Source organism: Balaenoptera acutorostrata, chromosome 4 (genome assembly GCF_949987535.1).
Source record: "Balaenoptera acutorostrata chromosome 4, mBalAcu1.1, whole genome shotgun sequence".
Classification (NCBI taxonomy): domain Eukaryota; kingdom Metazoa; phylum Chordata; class Mammalia; order Artiodactyla; family Balaenopteridae; genus Balaenoptera; species Balaenoptera acutorostrata.
Genome location: NC_080067.1, coordinates 61,615,097 through 61,635,367, shown reverse-complemented (window position 1 = coordinate 61,635,367; position 20,271 = coordinate 61,615,097). Strand labels below are relative to the sequence as shown.

The 20,271-nt window shown below is 39.0% G+C and overlaps 1 protein-coding gene across 1 annotated transcript; it reads right to left on the bottom strand.

Moving 5' to 3' along the window:
- Positions 1-722: 722 nt before the first annotated feature.
- Positions 723-16,760, bottom strand: LOC103014816 (40S ribosomal protein S4, X isoform-like). The gene is made up of 2 exons (XM_057544918.1): positions 16,676-16,760; positions 723-1,240 (listed from the first exon to the last, which is right to left on the bottom strand). The coding sequence occupies exons 1-2, from the start codon at positions 16,758-16,760 to the stop codon at positions 738-740; spliced, it is 588 nt and encodes a 195-aa protein (XP_057400901.1). The 3' UTR covers positions 723-737.
- Between the last annotated feature and the right edge of the window lie 3,511 nt (positions 16,761-20,271).

Genomic DNA, 20,271 nt, shown 5'->3' with positions numbered 1-20,271 from the left:
GTTTTCGTTTTGTTTTTGTTTTTCTCAGATATGGCTGGCTATCAATACATGATAAAATTAGAAACATTTTTTTTCTGATGGATATTTTCTCCTTTACATAAATCCTGCCCCTCAATCAAATCTGAGTGCTTTAACATTCTGAAAGAAAACATTTTTTTAACATACTTTGCCTAGGTGCTGCCCAATTATTAATTTAACAGAAAATCTTCAGGACAAACAGCAGTTGAGCTTCTAACACCCAACAAATATTTAGTGAGTTGCTAATGCTGCTCTGTGAAGATACTCAACAAATATGAAACACAGTTCCCAATTTCAAAACAATACAACTCATCGTGGAAATAATATTTATTGTATTTTAGAATGAAAAAGTTCACCATTTTACAGATGGAAACAGGAAATAATTCACTGTCCAGAGAATAAAACAAAGAAAAGGATGGTTTGACCACCAGCAAAATAAAGTCAGTCCCTTCGCTACCTTCTAGAATTGGCAAAGACAGACTGCCTTATGTTTGGAAAAATCCAGGTAAGTATCCAACAATGACATTATACATAAAAGATTATCAGTAGATGACAATTGTAGAGTATCTCAGCACAAGCCTTAGCCAGCTGGCTGGAGGTATCTTAAAAAAACAAAAACAAAAACAAAACCAGAGTTCCTCCACTAAAGAGGCTTTTAATTATGTAGTATTATCCATAAGTAAAAAGACTTTCCCAGTCACGTCACTTAAGAGATCATTTTATCCACTGCTCTGTTTGGCTGCCAGTCTCTTGTCTCTCTCCTCAGCAATGGTAAGGCAGATACCCTTTCCACGAGGAAGAGAGATCCATGGTTTGTTGCCTCTGCCAATAACGAAAATGTTGGAGAGCCGGGTGGCAAAGCTATTGCCGTTGGCATCTTTCACATGAACTACATCAAAAGAACCAGGATGTCTCTCCCGGTTAGTGATCACACCAATTCTTCCCAGGTTAGCACCTCCAGTCACCATGCACAGGTTACCAGTGTCAAATTTGATGAAATCAGTAATCTTGCCAGTCTCCAAATCAATCTGAATGGTGTCATTCACCTTGATGAGGGGATCAGGGTAGCGGATAGTGCGAGCATCATGGGTCACCAGATGAGGGATTCCTTTTGTCCCCACAAAGATCTTTCTCACTTTGCATAACTTATACTTGGCCTCCTCAGGTGTAATACGATGAACAGCAAAGCGACCCTTGGTGTCATAGATCAGACGAAAATTCTCTGGAAATTTTTGTTCCAAAAACAAAACAAAACCAGGGTGTCTGCTACATGCCTTCCAGTATTTGATGCATATGATACAAGGAGGAAGGGGTGGAGCAGACACTCTGATACAGAGGTGCCAAAGGGGGTCTCAGATCAACATATTCAGGCAAGTCCTATGACGGCTGTGACTCCTGAACCACAAAATGACACAAAAAGACATGAGAGTGAAGGTTTTTTGTTTTGTTTTTGTTTTTCTCAGATATGGCTGGCTATCAATACATGATACGGCCAATTCATGATGAATTTATGTGTTATATGGTATTTTTTGTTAATTAAACTTTTTATTATAACATCACTAAAATATGCTTGTGGTGCATTTTTTTATATTCACAGTAGTGCAAAAAACTATGCCAACATGTGACAATTTCCCATGGGAGAAATTATCTGTAGGTTGCATAAGGATGGAAGTTCCACAAGGGGTATGACTGCTAGAGGAGTGAAAAACAGCAGAAAAGACTCACAGATGAAAGAATACTGGAATGGGACATGACATAATAAGACTCATTTGGATTATTAAAAAAGAGAGAAGTACATTCCAAGTGAACTACATGAAGATGAGAGGCCAAAAACTATGGAGAAAAATTAAGCATTAAACAAGTGGCAGCAGCTTTGAGTTCAATAGGTTTCGAAGTGTTCGGGGACAGGAAGGAAGGCAGAGCAGCTACTGGTGAAGAGACATTCAGTGCAGGTACAACAGGCAAGCCTCCACAGCCCAAGATATTTATCACTCACCTGCTGGATGATGCTTGAAATGTCTTTGACTTTAATGTTTAGAGTTTTGCTTCAATGTTTAATCAAGCACACATTTGTGGGTTTAAAGGATGCAGCCATTCTTTTTCTTTCTAACAGACAGATAGAAATGGGGTCATCCCATTCAGAAAAAGTACCACCAATCCAATAACCAGAACATGTTCATTAGGCTCTAACTAGATTTGGATATTTTGTTTGTAATTAATACCCTATGATGGTTAATTCTGTGTGTTACCTTAGCTAGGCCACAGTACCCAGATATCTGGTCAAATGTCAGTCTGGATGTTTCTGTGAAGGTTTCTTTAAGATGAGATTAACATTTCGATCAGTAGACTTTGAATAAAGCAGATTACTTTCCATAATGTGGGTGGGCCTCATCTAATCAGTTAAAGGTCTTAAGAGAAAAAGACCAAGGTTCTACAGGGAAAAGGGAATTCTGCCTCCAGACTGCCTTTATGCTCAAGCAACATCAGGTTTTTGCTGGGTCTCCAGCCTGCCAGTTTGCCCTGAAGATTTTAGACTTGCCAGCCACACAGTCACATGAGCCAATTCCTTAAAATAAATACTCTTGATAGATAGACAGATAATCTGCTATTGGTTCTATTTCTCTGGAAAACCCTGAGTAATATGTACACCTTTAAGGGTTTAGATCCATTAACTTGAAATAAAAAGGAATTTGAGTACACAACCTCAGACATTCTGGATAAAGAATGACTTTTTATTAAACAATTTAAGTGAAACCTAATAACTGATTATAGAAACGTTAAAAACTTCTGGACTAGATTTTGAACCTTGGATCCTAGGAACCCAGTCTTGTGGTCTGGATTCATGATTATCCTCTTACCTTTTTTTTCCATCTTTCTGTTTTATGATCTGTCATAGAGTTTCTGAAGTATGACCTGGTACCCAGTTATATTTTTTTCTAGGTTTTGCTACCTCTCCAGAAAGTCTTATATACTTACTCTGTGTACACTCTCTTTCTTGACTGCTGTTTTCTTAAAAGGAGCACTTTACAGTGAAAATAACAAGACCTTTGTGGTTTGAGTTTTAATCCTGGATCCAAAGCAAACAGTAGCTGTGTGATCTTGTCCATGTTGTAATACTTAACCTCTTTGAACCTCAGTTTCCTTATCTCTCAAGATCTTCACAGAGTCAGTGTACAGAATAAATGAGGTAATGAATGCCTTGATCATATTGTTTATAGAGAAAGGGACTGACTGTCAAAAAAACTTGTATCTTTATGTAGCTTCTCAGTTTCTTTATTCTATTTTTATAAATTTATTTATTTTATTTATTTATTTTTGTCTGCATTGGGTCTTCGTTGCTGTGCACAGGCTTTCTCTAGTTGCGTCGAGTTGGGGCTGATCTTAGTTGCGGTGTGTGGGCTTCTCACTGCAGTGGCTTCTCTTGCTGCAGAGCATGGGCTCTAGGCACACAGGCTTCAGTAGTTGTGGCATGTGCGCTCAGTAGTTGTGGCTTGCGGGCTCTAGAGCGCAGGCTCAGTAGTTGTGGCGCAGGGGCTTAGTTGCTCCACGGCATGTGAGATCTTCTCGGACCAGGGCTCGAACCCATGTCCCCTGCATTGGCAGGTGGATTCTTAACCACTGTGCCACCAGGGAAGCCCAGTTTCCTTACTTTAAAAGTTGCTGATAATAATAAAAAAATTCAACAAGTATGTGATTTAGGAAATAATGTCTCTGCCAAACTTAGCAGCTAAATAGTGTCAAAATGACTATATTATTCAAGGTAGCCTAACTTCTATAACAACTCCCAAATTATAGCAGCTAAACATAATAAAATTGTATTCCTTGCTCACATCACAGCCCTGTGTGGATTAATTGGTGGGGGTGGTTATTCTGCTCCACAGAGTCATTCATGAACCCAGGCACCTTCAACTTGTGGTTCCACCCTCACATTGGCCCTTAAGGTTTTCTCTTTCAAGCCAGCTGATGAGAAAGAAAGACAGAGAAAGGAAGATGATCACCCATGACTGCTTTTATGGGCCATTCCTAGAACAGCACACATCATTCCAGTTGACCAGAACCCTACTACATGGACTTACCTAGAAGATGTAGTGCCTCTATGTGTCCAAGGAGATGAAAACAAAGATATGGATGAACTTGGACACATATTTCTGTCTCAGAAGTCATAAAAACTTAATAGATTAGTTTTTTGGGGTTTTTTTGTTTTTTGTTTTGTTTTGTTTTGTTTTTCTTTTCAAGTTTGTTTGCCCTTAACTGTTTACTTCCCATTGCTGGGGCATATGCTTTGATCTGTTTCCAGGCCTTCACATCTTATATAAATTCCTAGGAACACGTTTCCCTATCAGTAGAATTTAATAATGGAGAAAGAGGTAGTTCGTAAGTCCCTTGGTATCTAAAGCAGGAAGAAAAGATAGCTGCTTAGAGGAAAGAGGAAAAAAAGGGAAGCTCAGAAAATTATAAATGTATTACACTAATGAGATCATCAAAAGTCTATTCAACCATAAGAATTAAGTATTGGAAATGCTATCTTCTGTGGTGATGTTACCTTGTAAGTTCCGGCAGCCCCCAAATCCTCTCAGCTTTTTAAGTCCCACACTGAGAAACAGTAGTGCTGGCCAGAGCCTCACAGAACATCTAGAGAAATTAGTCTGGCAGCTGCAAATGCCTATGGCAAATGATGGCTGTGATGAAAAGTGCTTTCAGTTTCATAGACGATTTCAAACTCCTAAGACAGGTTGAGGTAGAAACAAACATGAGCCAGACTTCCCAGTTCACTAATTTCTTTTCTTTCTTCTGGATCTTTCCCACATTCTATGTCCATGTGAAAATCCAGATCTGCACCTGCCCTATGTACTCCATCCCACCCTGTCCAAGCCGAGATCCTTACCTGATGCAAGGCCCCCACATGTACACGGTGGGCAGCACCAATGTGACACGATGTTTGTCTCAAGGTGAGTGGAGACCCAAAGGCCTTCCCCACACCCCCCCTTGCTAAGCTGCCAGCTTTCCACCTGTATAGCTAAGTGCCAGAACGTTCCAGTATGAGCCATGCATTGGGGTAAGGAAGTAGAGGCCTCTGAAAAAGTCCAGCACTAATAATCTGACAGCACTAATAGCCAAACCACTATCTATTAAGTGGCTACTGTGCGCTAGCAACTTTATATGCATTATGTGATTAATCCTACCACAATCTTAGCAGTATTAGGACCTCTGTTTTAAAAAGGAAAACTGAGTTTTAACGAGGTTAAGCAAACAGCTCAGGGCAGCATAGCTGATAAAAGACAGAGCCAGGGTCCAAACCTAATTCTGTCTGACTCCTCCTACATGAGGCAATTACAGCTAACGTTTGTTGAGAGCTTACTACATGCCAGTCATTGTTCTAAGCACTTCACTTGACTTAACTCATTTTATCCCCACAACAATCCTATGAAGCTGACACTGTTCTTATCATCATTTTGCTGATGAAGATACTGAAGCACAGAGTGTCCTCAGGACGTACTGTATTCTGAGATGTCAAAAAGAATGCTGTGAAAGCAGAGCTGAGTGGCTGCTTCAGAACCTGTCAGAGTGGAGACATCAGGGCCATTTCCAGGCACCAGGTCGCTTGCCTACCTATCCTACCACACCATGCCCAGTTTGGGTGTATGGCTGAGGGACTAAGCTGCTTGGTTCCCATGAGCCTGTAAGGAGAGCTCAGGGGAGGAGACAGGCTCAATGCCACCTCAGAAGAACAAAGATCATATGAAACACTAAAAACATGCTTTTTCCTATCAAAACCTCCTACACGGACTGGAAAGTTTTCTTAAGTAAAAAAAGTATATATAAAATTCAAAATTTTATTAAAGTGAGAAAGACTTTTTTAATCTAGCATCTTTGAATTGTACTCTGAGAAGTACTGGTCTTCCCAAACCAAAATGAAGGAAAAAAAAAAAAGAAAACCTCACTTAATCTGAAACTTTGGAGGAAATTTTTGAAGTTTATATTGTTTTCCTTCAACGACACAATGAACATTTTATTGTGGGGCTATATTTTTATTACAAATGCATAAAAATAATCAAAGAAAAAAGTCAGTAGAAGGCTTGGTAAGAGGGATTTCTTAAAATTAAAAGCCGTTGTGCCTTCTCCACCTTGCGCCTACTTTTCAGAATGCTTGCTAGGTTAACCCAGCAGCCCCAGACACGGACAATGTGTCGTAGCCAAGGACTCATACAGAGACCACGTGCACTACTGAGCATGTGCATGTGTGTGGAGTGTCTGTGTGTGTGGTATGTGTAGAGCGCGTGGGAGTGGATGCTTTGTTTGTCTTTTCCTTAATTAAAAAAAAAAAATTGTGTTTCCCTCAGAACTCAACCAGGAACTGGCGCTGAGGTTTAGGGAGATGACCCAATTTATATCTCTCACGCAAATTATCCTGCCTCTTCATTCAGGGTGGTACACATGGCACCCAAAACTCCCAGTCATGCCTCTTTTCAATGTGTGAACTTTGCTTTATAATCACATTCAGTGACTAGCATGCCTCAGTAGAATGTTGAGTGACTTAAAAAATACTTGGCTCCCAGATAAGAAAAGTCAAACAAAGCTAAGTGTGTAATGTTTAACAAAGGAACATTCAGAATCTTTCTTCTGGCAGAATCAAGGCGGCAAAGAACACCCTTGTCCTTCTCTCCCAGATACAAATAGGAGAAAACATCCTGGAAAATAAATGCCAAGAGCCAACAGTCAGTTACTATTAAGAAACATGAAGTTTTAAACCATTCATTCTCATGTTGTTCTTCTAAACCAAGGCCATTAATAACCTCTGAAAATGTTGACTGATTATCTTCCTTCTGCTTGGTTGGTATTTCTGTACCAAAATGTTCACATGGGAGGGAAATAAAGGCCTGGCAGCTTAGATTCAAAAAAAGTTTGAACTGGAACTCATTTATTTGTATTTCAAAATCCTGAGGCAGATAAACTGGAAGGCATCCAAAACCTCAGAAGCCAAAAGTTCTGCCAAACATTTTTCAGCTTGGCAATCAGTAATACAATACGGCCAGATCATTAAAGAAATCCTGTTCTGAATTCCCTTGAAGTTTCTAAGACAAAGTTTAAACAAAAATTATTTCCTTCAGAGGCTTGTATGCATGATAAGGTTCCATCTGTGCATAAGGAATAAGTGTGGTAGATTAGACGCCTTGACTAAGAAAAAAACAAACACAACAAAAATAAACCTACATTCATTTCTATCTCTAGACCTGCATGACTGCATGTTCATGAAGCAAAAATCTGTCTCTCATAACTTAGGAAGGAGTTGTTTATTACTCCATTGCTTTGTCATGGCTGTATCATTCATTTGTTTTCAGCAATCATGTATTGAAAACCCAGTATCAAGAAGGTCCAGCGTCAGACACTGTGTGAAGGAAGAAACAAAGATGAAGATATATAGATTTCTCCTCTCACGGGCGTGGTGATAGGTAGGGAGAGAAGAGACACATAAAAATGAGTGTTAACAAGGTATGGTGTTACATACCTTAGGAAGGTAAGATAAGGTGCTCTGGGTATTCAGAGAAGGGGCATGTTAATTACAATCAAGAGGTGAGGACAGATTTCAGGAAGGAGACAGAATGAGAGCTGAGTCTTGAAGGGTATGTGGGATTTGGATAAAGTAGAAAAGGTCATTGAGTATCATGGTGTTTCATTTAGTGTTTTATTGTTTAAAATGTTCTATCAGCTCATTTCTACTCTGGATCATATTTAAGTCCACTCAAACACTTAAACCAAAACTGATTACGTGAGAACACACGTTTCTTGCCCACATGTTAAAATCAAGCTGGATGTAGTCTCACATTTCTGTATAATCACAGTTTACTTTATATGCTGAAATTTATTTTTTTTTATCTGAATTGTCTCAAGGCAACGTCTCCTTAAATTAATTTTACCAGGGACAGGTTAAATGCATGAAACCTAGTGGCGTAGCCACTAATCAAAACCAGCATGAGAACAGGAATCTGAATTATTTAGCCTCATAAGCATATTACCACTTTGCCTACGAAGGGTGCTTACAGAGAAGAATCATCTTTTTGCCACCATTGTACCAATCCCATTGTATCCATCTATGGGAAGATCAAAATCCACTTATTTAATTCAACTCATTTAAATAAGCATTTACCAAGAAATTACTGCAAAGACACTGTGCCAGTTTCTGAGGCTACTAGATGATTACCTACAAGGATCTCACATCCTAGATGAGAATACATAGCACCTCTAATGCAAAGTAAAATAATAGACACAAGGGACAAGTATGTCTGATACTCACATTCCACTTCAGAAATAAAGCTATACCGTTTGACCACCTTCATTCAATTCCCCCTCCCTCAACTCCCCTGCCCCCACCTCTGGGAACCACAAATCTGATCTCTTTTTCTATGAGTTTATTTGTTCTTTGAAGAATAATTGACCTACAACACTGTTAGTTCCTGATGCAAAATAGTGATCTGGTATATCTATACATTACAAAATGATCACTGTGATAAGTCTAGCTACCATCTGTCAACATACAATGATATTACATTGTTATTGACTGTATTTCCCATGCTGTACATTTCATCCCTGTGACATTTATTTTGTAACTCTTAATTTCCCTCACCCATTTCACTCAAAAGCTTCAAAATTCCAGTTGTAAGAATAATAAGTACTAAGGATGTAATGTGTAACACGATTAGTATAATGAACACTGATGAATGTTATATATGAAAGCTGTAAAGAGAGTAAACCCTAAGAGTTCTCATCACAAGGGAAACTTGTTTTTCTTTTGTATCCATATGAGATGATAGATGATTGCTAAACTTATTGTGCTAATCACTTCATGATGTATGTAAGTCAAATCATTATGCTGTACAACTTAAACTTACACAGTGCTGTATGTCAATTATATCTCAATAAAACTGGAAGAAAATTAAAACTTAATTTAAAAATTTAAATAAAAAAGAAAGGTGATTTCCATTTGCATATGTAGATTCATATTCTTACTATTTACGATTCTAATTGTAAAGTAGGCTCAAAATATTCTTTAAACTTCTTTGGAATTAGCCTTAGAGTCTATTTATATACAAATCACACACACACAAACACTAGTAGTATTTTTTAAGTCATTTGCCAATATTGACAAAATGACTGGTTTCATTTACCAAACTTGAATCTGAATGGTTTTTCATATTTTCCAATGTTCAGATATACCTTAAAATTCAAAGATTTGCCACAACTGAGACTATTAAAAGATATGCCGCATATTTTGAAGTCAATTTTCTAGTATACATGTATTAAAAAATTCTCCAGAAAAGTTTTTAGCGATGGCACCATCATTTCAATGTACTTTCCTATCTCCTCTGTCTGGAAAACTCCTACTCGACTTTCACAACCTAATTCAGATATTGCTTCTTCAGTGAAGTTCTAGATTCCCTTCTGTACTTTCACACAACTTTGTTAAACATATAACTTCATTGCTACAACCAAGTCTAAGATATCAATAGCCTGTGCCTTAGTTTCTTCATCTGTAAAATGGGATTATTACAGATAGTATTCATAAAGGTAAAATGAATTTGTAACATTTAAGAACAGCATGTGAAGCATGGTATCATAAAGTACATTTTCAGTTACACTATCATTATTGGCCCAAGTAATTGTCATATAGTAAGTCATCAATATTGGACCATTGGATAAAACATATACCCTGTTTAATAGATATACCAGAATTAATACATTCCAGGGTGTGTTAGCCTCTTTCATAAAATGATTTACAATCACACTTCATAAGTTAAAAATAAACATTCACCAAGTCTAAAACATAGCTTTACACATTGAAAATAATGCAAATAACTTATTTACATGGTATACAGTTTTACAAAGCAAAGTGAAGAAATTAATATTATTTTCTTTCACACTATGTAATTCCGCTAATGCCAATCATAGATGAAAAGCATGTAATGTATTTGCCCATTTGGCTCCCCCTTCAAATATATCTAAGCAACTAAGTAAGTTGTCACTGAAATCTGCAGTAGCTTTTTCATCAAGAGCTTCTAATGGTCTTTTGATGCTTATCAAATGCCTATGCATACATTTCTTCCTCTGAACCACACTCCTCCCAGGCTTTCAGTCTCCCAAAAGGGACAGCTGCATATTGCTCTTCTCTTTCTACACCAGTTCCAGTAGCTCAGTGGGGAAGGAAGGAGAAAATAAACACACACATTTCTAACTTTCTACCCTAGTGACTAGTCTACCATTCCCCTAGTCAACATCTTCAAAAATATATAATGAAGTGTTTTGTGTGACTGAAAGAGTAGGTTCATTTTCCTAGCTTAACATCTTCTAAGACTGGTCCAGCTTCCATTGAGCTCTCTATTTTCTATTTATCTATACCAGTTGCATAAGATGTATCACAAACTTCAGCACTTATTTATTGTGTATTATTCACCATGGCTCTATGCAGATTAGTTCTCTCTTCCTATTATCATAAGCTACTTGAAAGCTAAATAATTTGAATCCTCTCACCCCACCTCCTGGCAACAGTGCTGAAAATTCACCATTTACTGAGACCTTTCCCTTACAAATAGGCCCAGAGGGACCAAAATGAGTGGGACAGGTTCAACAGAGCTCTGGTCCTCCTGCAGTTTAAAATGCAATAGGCAGAGAAAGTAAAAAAGCTCTAATACTGTCTGCTGGGGTGGAGGTGTAGACATAGTTCTTTGTGATGCAGATAACAAGGAGATTAGTTTACCTGAGAGCAACTGATTCAAGCTATTCAACGTGTGGTCCAAGGGCAGGTGCTGGTTACATATGAAATAAATTCAGAAATTGAGAATAAGCGTTTAGAATTGTTTACAGCCATTGACAAAATAAAATTATGTCTGCTGAGCCTAACAATAAAAAAATTATGACTTGTGCTTTGTATGTCTGTAAGCAGATTGGAAATTTTAAAAAGAAAGGAAAAGAAGGAAGAAAGAGAAGGAAACCGGCCTTTCCTCGCAGAGAATTTGAGCATCACTGTCTTAGATGAACCAGGATTGACCCGGACCCTGCAGAGGGGAAGGACTTCCACAGCCAACTACGTGGAAGAAGGTGGGACAAGGACGGCCAGCAGCACCAAAACTCAGAGAAGAGGGTGCAAGGAACGAATGAGGAGTATCAAACCAGTGAACTGAGAAGACAGGATTCTCCTGTATGTGAGACAAGAACCCAGAATTACTGAATGATACCAAAGGTTAGGAGATTTCATTCCAAGCTGAAGAGTTTGGACTTTACTGTATTGGCAACAGAGAACTATGGAAAGTTTTTGACTGGAAAATACCGTAACAGAATCTGCACACGGGTAGACGATGCTCAATAGCTCCTTGCTAATTGAACTAATTTGCTCCAGTGGCTGTAAACTCAAATGCCGACCTACGCAGGCAGACCCCACACGTAGGAAGGCAAGGCTTGTCGAGCTACCTACCACTTGCCTCATCTGATGGACCTACTATGTAGATCCAGCAAGCATTTTCATCTGGAAGTATATACCCCACGTGCCAGATATCCAATCTTTCAAGAGAAGCTGAAAAGCAGGATTTATATGGGAACTCCTAAATTTCAAATTTTAGCACTAATCAAAAACTTGTTAAAGGATAGTATTAAGGCCCAACCAAACAGGTCTGAAAATTGGATTTGATGCTCAGGCCCCCAATATGCATCTCTGCTTTCACACATAAAAAAAGAGGTTTATGATACCTGCTAGAGTGGTAACCCTGCTCCTCATGTACTGTTTGGTCCCCAAAGCCTACAAAGATTATTTTTAATACTCATAATGTAACGTCTATACTATCCTGTGGTCCTCTGTCTTCAGAAATGATTGCTGGCATTAGTGATGACTGCAAATGTGTGCTGATATACCCAAATCTGATGCATCCCTCAAGTTCCTTCTCTCTTGGTTCAGCAGTAGAAACTATGTGCAATTACAGCCACCCGTTATAGCCCCTGCCTGTACTTCCATCACTAAGGGGTACAGTGTGTGTGATTTTTAGTATCTTTATCTCTTAAAACCAGAGCATTCTTAATCCTGGACTGAAACTGGGCTGCCCCATCCAGCCCCCAAAGAAATAGCCCCGCATTCTGCCCAGACCATTTTACTTTCCCTTTGCCCTGGGGAATCTTTGCTTAGCTAAGGTTGCCTGGGCCTGGTTTCAGCCGAGGTAAAAGCAGTATCAGGGTGCAGCTGGTAGCCCTATTAGGATGCTTCCAAGTTACGAGGCTTTTGGAAAGAGAAAAGTTTTTATTCCAACTAGTTTCAGAAAATTAAAAAAAAAAAAACAAAACCTCTCTGCCAGTAAATTTTAAATGTGTTTGTTAGAAAGGGTGGGAGAAGGGGTGAAGAGCAGACTTTTTTTTTTCAATAAAAAGTCTCTTCCCAGCTGTTCTTTCCACAGCCTGCATAAAGAAGTACATCCTTTTGATTAAAGTGCAGCTTTCAGGCCCTGCTCTGGCAGGCTGCCAAAAGCTGCCTGAAGGTGAGAGCGGCTATTTTAAGGCGGAATTGTTTGCATTTGACTTGAAAAGACTTGTTATTCCACAGTTAAGTTTTCATACTGCTCAGAAGGGAAGCAGCAATCTGAACCTGGAGAAACAAGATGGAGGAAATGACCCCTGGCCCTTCAGGGAAAAAAATTTTTTTTAATCTAAATGACCATAATTTCAGCAGCTCTCATCATTCTCTGTGGCACAGTTTACTGTTCCAAGAAAGCTGAATTAGACTTGATAGGGTTACATCATAAACTTCCACAGTAAAAGATTAATATTCAATTATAAAAATCACTCAAGTCTCAGATTTACTTAGTTTAGGAGGACATGTTTTCACTCATTTATCTTATAAATGTATCCATTCAGAAATCCATATAACTGCTCACAATTTGAATTGCTTCCAAAGAAAGATAAACATTCTGGACTGTTGGCTGAGATGTTGTTGTCATTGTCGTTAGCCTGGTCATTTTTCTATTTCTCCAGGAAAGTGTGTTGGTCTTTTAGGCTGGAAAGCCGTTGGGCTTATGCTTGAAAAACAAATCACTGTGCACATACACACGTGGAAGCGCTGTTTAGCCTAAATATGACTCTCTCTCCTCTGCTCTTCTAGAACATTTGCTGCTTTCCCTGCTACAGTGTGTCAGCTAAACTCCTCAGTCAACATGTGCTCAGCACACTAGAATTGCCTGAACTGATTACTAGTGTTTCTTAACCAACCCACTTTATAATTTCCGTCAGTCTCAAGTTTTTAAGAAATTAGTATTAATTACTTTTGTCTTTGTGGGCCCAGAATTGATGAGGCATTTTATATGATTCTTGACTACTTTCTAACAAAACTGTTTTTCACATGTATGAAACAAGAATTTTAAGTTTCATTTTTCCTTCCCTTCTGAATCTCACTGTTCTTTTGTTATTAGCACTTAGAACTTGTATTTTAGGATTTCCTCATTGTGCTATAATAATGGGAAAATATCTGTATATATCTTGTACAGAATGATTTTCCTAAAAGAGAGGAGATGAGCTTGTCTTGTGATGTTAAGAAAATAAAGTCATAAATTGAAATGCCTATGTTATGGTTAACTCCTTAAAGCTAGAGAGTAAAGTAATACCTCACAGAGCAGATGTGAAATGAAACAGAGCGCGTTTCCCTACCCAGAATAGATAAGTTTTCTTTTCCCATTCTCTCCAGCCTCTTTCCCTCTCTTCTCTCAAGTTCTGGAGTTTCTTTTAATTTTTTTTAACTAAACAGTCTGCATTTAACGTAAGCAGGGAGAGCCTGCTCATAGCACACTAGTGGAAATCACTGGGTTTGTGGGGACAGTTCTGTAAAACGTGCTCCAGGGCAATGGAATAATTTACTTCTTTTAAAAGACTAAATCAAGCCCTTTGGACTCCCAGAAGGGAACAATCTACCTCATCTAAAAGATGTGATGAGATGGGATGAGAGAGTCACTGATAGCTTTAGGCAGAAACTTTCCTGTGTCAGTTTCTGGAAAGGGTCATTCCAGGCCCAGGTGTGGTCTCAGCTTCTGTATAATGTGAGTGGATCTTCAACTTTCTGTCTCAACTCCCCTCTGAGAATTAAAAAAAAAGCCATAGATTTCTTCCTATATAAATACACGTATGTCTGTCCCCCCTACACACACACACACACACACACACACACACACACACACATATACACACACAGTCCTTTCCTGGATCCCACTGACCAATTTTAAGCTTTTCCAGAGATGACACATCTCTGGTGTCAGATTCATGCGAAGGAAACCCAGAGTCTGATTTACTAAACAGGATGCCAATTTATTCATTTAAATGTGGAGACATGGCTTGGTCCAGGAGCTAGGCCAACTGTCTGCACACTCCCTTCTGGTAGGTAGAGCTATACAAGAAATCAAATTACAGATCAGAAGTCTTCCTGGTGATTTTAGAAATAGAACAAAAGCAGTGGACGTCACTAAACCACAGCAGCCTAATCAATGTCTCTTCTCCATTCCAAGGATATGTGTGTCCACTCACCAACCTTAGAGTCCTCTCTCCTCTAGTCGCTGTTTCATTAAATTCCAATATACAAAGGGGAGAGGGCTCAGAAAATTAGTCTGTCACCCGTACACCATTACTTATGCCAAAAAGTTAAATACAACTTAACTGAAATACGGATTTCAGTTACACTTCAATTATTTCTTCTTCAGGATGTATTCTTGTTAGGATCCTTGCACATTTTAAAGATTTGAGAATTACTTTATTAGCAACAATAGTACAAACCATTTCTTCTTCAGGTAGCTATAAGTAGAATGTTTCTTTTACATGTCAAAGAGAATTTAACATGACTTTGTTTCCAAATCCTATGAACACATCACGGGGAGAATTATCAGCTACCACACATCAACTATGGAGTCAACGCCATTGTTTATCTGTAGTAACGCAGGGCAACCATGGCAGAGATCATCTAAAGCAGTTGTTTGAATGCACGTGTAATACTTTCCAAGGATGTTTGCCTCCTTGGGTTTTTCTTAGATTATTATTTCTTTGTGTTTGCCTTTGATGAGCCAGACAATGGAGCCCAGAAACACCCTGAGCTAGAAAGAGTACAGTTTTCTCTCCTTGGTGCTTCACCAACAGGTAATATTCCTCCCTCTCTCTCCCTCTCTCTCTCTCCTACGTCCAATTCCTCCTCCCTCCTTCCTTCTCTCCCTTTCTCAGTAAATCCTATTCAAAGCTAAGAATCTAGAAATTTTTTTTCAGCATATCACCTACCACAGCAGAATTCTCAATCTCTGTTGGTAAAACTCAAAATTTTCTCCTAAATTAAGCTAATGAAGCAGTTTGTACAGTGATTTTTTTTTGAAAGGCTAGTCTTTTGCTCTTTTCCTAGTAAGGGACCAGGTGAAACAAGTCGTGGAAGCTTTTCTCAGTGTGTAATACAGAATGGCAAACATGAGAACTGTGTCCAAGGTAAAGGCCAAAGCTGAACCAGAGAAGTAGGCAACAAGCAGCCTATCAGAACACCAAGGAGCAGACTGTGAGATAGAGACAAAACAACTCAGAGAATAGGCTAAGGTCACAGCAGATAAAGAGATGATAGAAAGATCTCAAGGCAGGGAGAAGACTCCCCCAGCTGATGAGGTCATCCTTGTAAGAGGGCTAAGATGATACGAAAAATGTTAAACTGTGGTTCACAACTGCAAACAAGAAGCATCGAATGAAAGCCACATGAGGACAGTGACAAGTGAAGCAAAGCATTCCAACACGACCCGGGGTTCACAGGAACCAGTAGAAGCTTTCCTTTCATAGGGTTAAGTGTAAAGTTGCTGCCTGGCTCCTTTCTCAACCAGTTGCTTCAGTTGAGATATCTTGAAAATCAGCAAAAGATATTACCAGGGATAGCCATTATCTTCAAGCCTCCCGACAAGTTAGATTTCCTTGCAAGTGAATAGGAAATAAGATGTAAGAGCCCAGATTCACAAAAGCTTCACCTTGGCTTGGCAGGACTCCTGGGTGGTATAATCTTCTAGGATTCTGATCTGTTCTGCTTTCCTTTGAAACTAAATGGAAGCCTCCAGCAGACCCTTCTCTCTGTTTCCAAAACATGTTGAAGTTTGCCAAGAGTTTAATTTATATTTTGGACAAAATGGCATCACTTAATATTCTTCAGTAAATACTGATTAAGCATATGCTCAGGAGAAGATTTGCACTTATATAATACCAGTGAAAAACTTCTTGTGAAGATGAACACAAATTCTACAAGAAATATTTCCTATTAAATGATGCCATGGCCCTTATTTTGTGGACAAACAGAGAAGTTAAAATGCTTTCCCATCAAAACCCCACAGTAAGTCAAGGGCCATGCTCAACACTATTATAACATTAAGACACTACCAGCTAAACAACACTAAAAGATCTATGTCATATTTTCCCACCCAATGTTATATAGAAAGTGTTTTCAGCTTTTCATTTAATTGCATTAAAAAGAGAGCTATTACAACAATTGCATTAACAAGGATTTAATGATTTGTGAGGAACCTGAGCGATCCTAACACTGATGGCACAAAGGCTACATTGAAACTACAAGTTGTTAGGTATCTCTGAAACCCTGAGTCGGCAGCACAGTTTTGGAGAAAAGCCATCCTCTCACCTTTTTCCTTTTTCCAAGTCTGATGATTCCAAACGAACTTTGAACTCACAGCTGGGAGCTCCCATTCATTTAAAGAATTGGGCATTTGCGATTGCTGACCCACAGTTTTCAATAAAAGCAATTACCTGTCTATAAATTGTTAATAGTTCAAGCAACACACAATAAATCAATCATTCCCTTTGAGCAAGACAATATGCCAAGTGCTGGAGTGGACACAGAAGCATAAGGTGGTTTTTTCTGGTTATTGTCTATTTGCCCCTTATGCCCCCAAATCCATTCTCCAACTTTCTCTGTCATGCTTTGCTCTCAGGGAGGTTGACCTTCTATAGACTGCATCCGTGAGTCCCTCACCCTCTGGTTTACAGTTGGGTGTGGCCAGCAGAAGGCACCAGCAAGAGATCCAAGGGCAGAAGTCAGGGTCTTTATCTCCAAGCTCCCTCCCTGATTGGCTCAGGTTCAGACCGTGGTTGTGATCCTTTAGGCTACAGTCACTGTCAGGGGTTCATTTCCCTTCTGCGAGGCTCAAGCTGTCACCAGGGCTTCACAACAAGTAAAAGTCCCCTTCTCCTTCAGACCTAATGCTAGTAATCATTTCCAACTATTACTAGTCTCTGGGTGCCTCATGATTCCTTGTTGACTCCCAAACTCCTGTAGATAGGTCCTTTGTTATTTCAGACAAACCTCTTTGAGTATGCCATCTGTCTTCTGCCCTGATCCTGAGATACGTGATCTCTGCCCTGGCAGCTTTTACAATTCATACTGGAGAACAAACATGAAAATAGAGCCAGTAGCTTTAATAGGGGATGGAAATGTTTCATATCTTGATCCAGCTGACAGCCACTGACACTTAAGATTTGTGCACATTACTATAACATAGGTAATCAGTTAAATAATATTATGTCATAAAAGCCAAGTGCCAGGTGAATTCTAAGGATAATAGGGCTGTAAGTGTTTAGAGGAGGAAAACAATCACATTTAGGGACACGGTAGGAGAAAGTTTTAGAGAAGGAGAGATTTGAGCTGGCATTAAGGAATGGGTAGCACTTGCACTAGCAGAAAGAGAGAAGACCATTTCTGAGAAGAGGCATTCAGAGTGTCCAGAGGTGTGGAACTGGGAAATGGCATAGGAGACAATAAATAAATGGTCAGCATGTGACCCTTTCAAGTCAATTATTCTCAAGAAATATCTTTAATCATACAACCTATCCTTTTCCATAAGATATCAAACGAAACAATTAAAAAATCTCTAACATGCAGAGCATCCCCTCAGAATTTCCAGGCATGACATCATCTCAGATAATCTCCCAGAATAGAGTCTTTGCAGCACTCCTTTTCCAATGAGCTTTAGACAATCATTTATTTTTCACTTAATCAGTTTAGTCCTTGGAGCCCACACTTCACTAGGAAACCATTTGGGAGGAGAAGAGGTATTCATTCAGAATATGTTAGCTCATTGAGCCAATGAAGAATCAAAAAATATAGGCGCCCTCGTTCTTGCTGATGTTTTACAATGCTTGTTCTGGGCAAGTCAAATTTGAAGAGGGTCTCTGGCATGTGAGTGTGTCATCACTGTCTCTGCTCACTTCAAACGTTGTTTAGAGTACTCCTGCATACCAAAATAACCTTCTCCAGCTCTACACAGGGCCAACAGAGTTCTTCATGTCCTTCATGGAGAACGTTCTTTTTAGTCATGAAATGGTGAGATAATGACAGGAAGACTGAGCACCTGAGATGTAGTAGTTGATGAATGGAACTACACTGGAAGTTTAGGTTAGTCAGTTGAACTAAGTTAAAATTATAGAAGAGAAAAGTTGCTGACAGTCAGGGAAAAAAAAATCTATGTAAAATCAGGCACTTCCCTCATGCATTTTGAAATGTAAATACATTTAGCACCCACAGAGGTGCAAGGGAATCAAGCTATTTTGGGCCATTCTGAACAAGGACAGCTGTATGTTCTGAAACATATGGCTTAACATTTATAAAGTGGAGTTGTAGGTGGGGGCGGGTAACAGGAAACCACTGAATGGCATATTTGAGTTGGCTATTTTAGGATTCCTTAAAAGTTTTGACAGGCAAACATGACTCCCTAATAACTAACATATCAAGTATCAGGCATTAGGAAACATTCTGTTAACTGATGTTTGCATTGGAATATGTGGAGGTGGAGTTCTTTCTAGACAACAGGCCAGTTCAGTTCACCCCATCTCATTTCATCTATTCCTGTGCGTATGTTTGGAGGAAGGGGTTATGGCAAGGGGTGGCTCTCTCTCAATGTACAATGTGGGTTCTACCAAGCTAGCTAAGAGCCTATGGACTTACTTTTCTGGTTTTCTCATTGTTTCCAGTGGCAAAAAGCCTCTCTGCAACCTCTAAACAATAACTTGTGCTAATTTCAAAGGGCAAATTTGATGTTTCCCTTTTCCATTAATAAGTATTAATTGCTAAATCTGTTAGCAAGAATTTAATGAACGCCTACCATGATCTCAGCACTGTGCTAGGGACTTCGGAAGAAAATAAAACATGATCCCTGACCTCAAAGAGCTTACAGGATAGTTTGCTGGAACAAGACCAAAGCACATGAAATAAATCTAGCAAAGATACAGGAATCTATAGAAATATAGTTCAGCTCTCTTATATAGGACCAGCTTTCCAGACCCTCCAACACCATGCCTATATGTATTAAGGATTTCCCCTACTTACCTAAAAGCAGTGAGGTTTTGGAGCTTTGTGGAAATATTTCCCCTTACATTCCTACCATCCCAGCATACAATTTTTGGATGCTAGCCTACTTCATATCCTCCTTCCTCCCTCTTTTATCTCTCCCTGATGCATGATTTACCCTCCCCTGGAGCTCCCGCCATCTGGATCAGACTTTCTGCCTCCCTGGACCTAATTATTTCCCTGATTCTCTAGAGTGATCTCTTCCCTTTTTGCCAATGACTCAACCTTTTATTAGTGAACAGTTAATTCTTTGCTCTTCCAATGTTCTCTGCTCTATTTTCCTTTCCTGTATTCTTCTAAGTGTGCACTGATAGATAAATACAAAAGTGTGTTACGTTGCTACTCACCCCCAATGCACACACATACACACACAGAGTAATTTTCTTAAATTCACTGGAGTCACTGTGCAAGTAACACCAGCACAGAGATTGAAGCTTGAAATGCCCAGTTCAATGAAAGTGAAATATGGTTAAATTTCACAAGGCAAATGAGAAGGAAAGAAACATAATAAATAACAAGACAATTTGACAATGAAGGAAGCCAAAGTAGAACAGAGATCTGAATATAGAATGCCAGATACTAAAGAACCAGAGAAAGTAATGATGAGATAAGAAGGAAGAGAAATGTAGTATCTTAAAAGAGGTGGAGGTTAGGATGCATTTTCATGATTTCTAGATGGTAGACCTGGGACCAAAAAGAGAAGAAGGTATCAAGAATTCTTCATTTTGAGTCAGCTATCACCTGCTATATCCTGTGGCAAGTCACTTATTCTCTCTAGTATCTCAGTTTCAATATCTATAAAACTATATGTAACAAATCTAAACTATGGCCCATGTACAGTCTAAGAAATACCTAATTTTAAATTATCCAGGGTG

What these genes read in the sequence shown, in the direction of transcription:
- LOC103014816 (XM_057544918.1), bottom strand. Translation starts at nt 16,760, where the DNA reads ATGCCCAATTCTTTAAATGAATGGGAGCTCCCAGCTGTGAGTTCAAAG. An exon ending in GACTTGGAAAAAGGAAAAAG is followed by an intron (nt 1,241 to 16,675) that starts GTGAGAGGATGG and finishes AAAAATTTCCAG; the next exon opens with AGAATTTTCGTCTGATCTAT.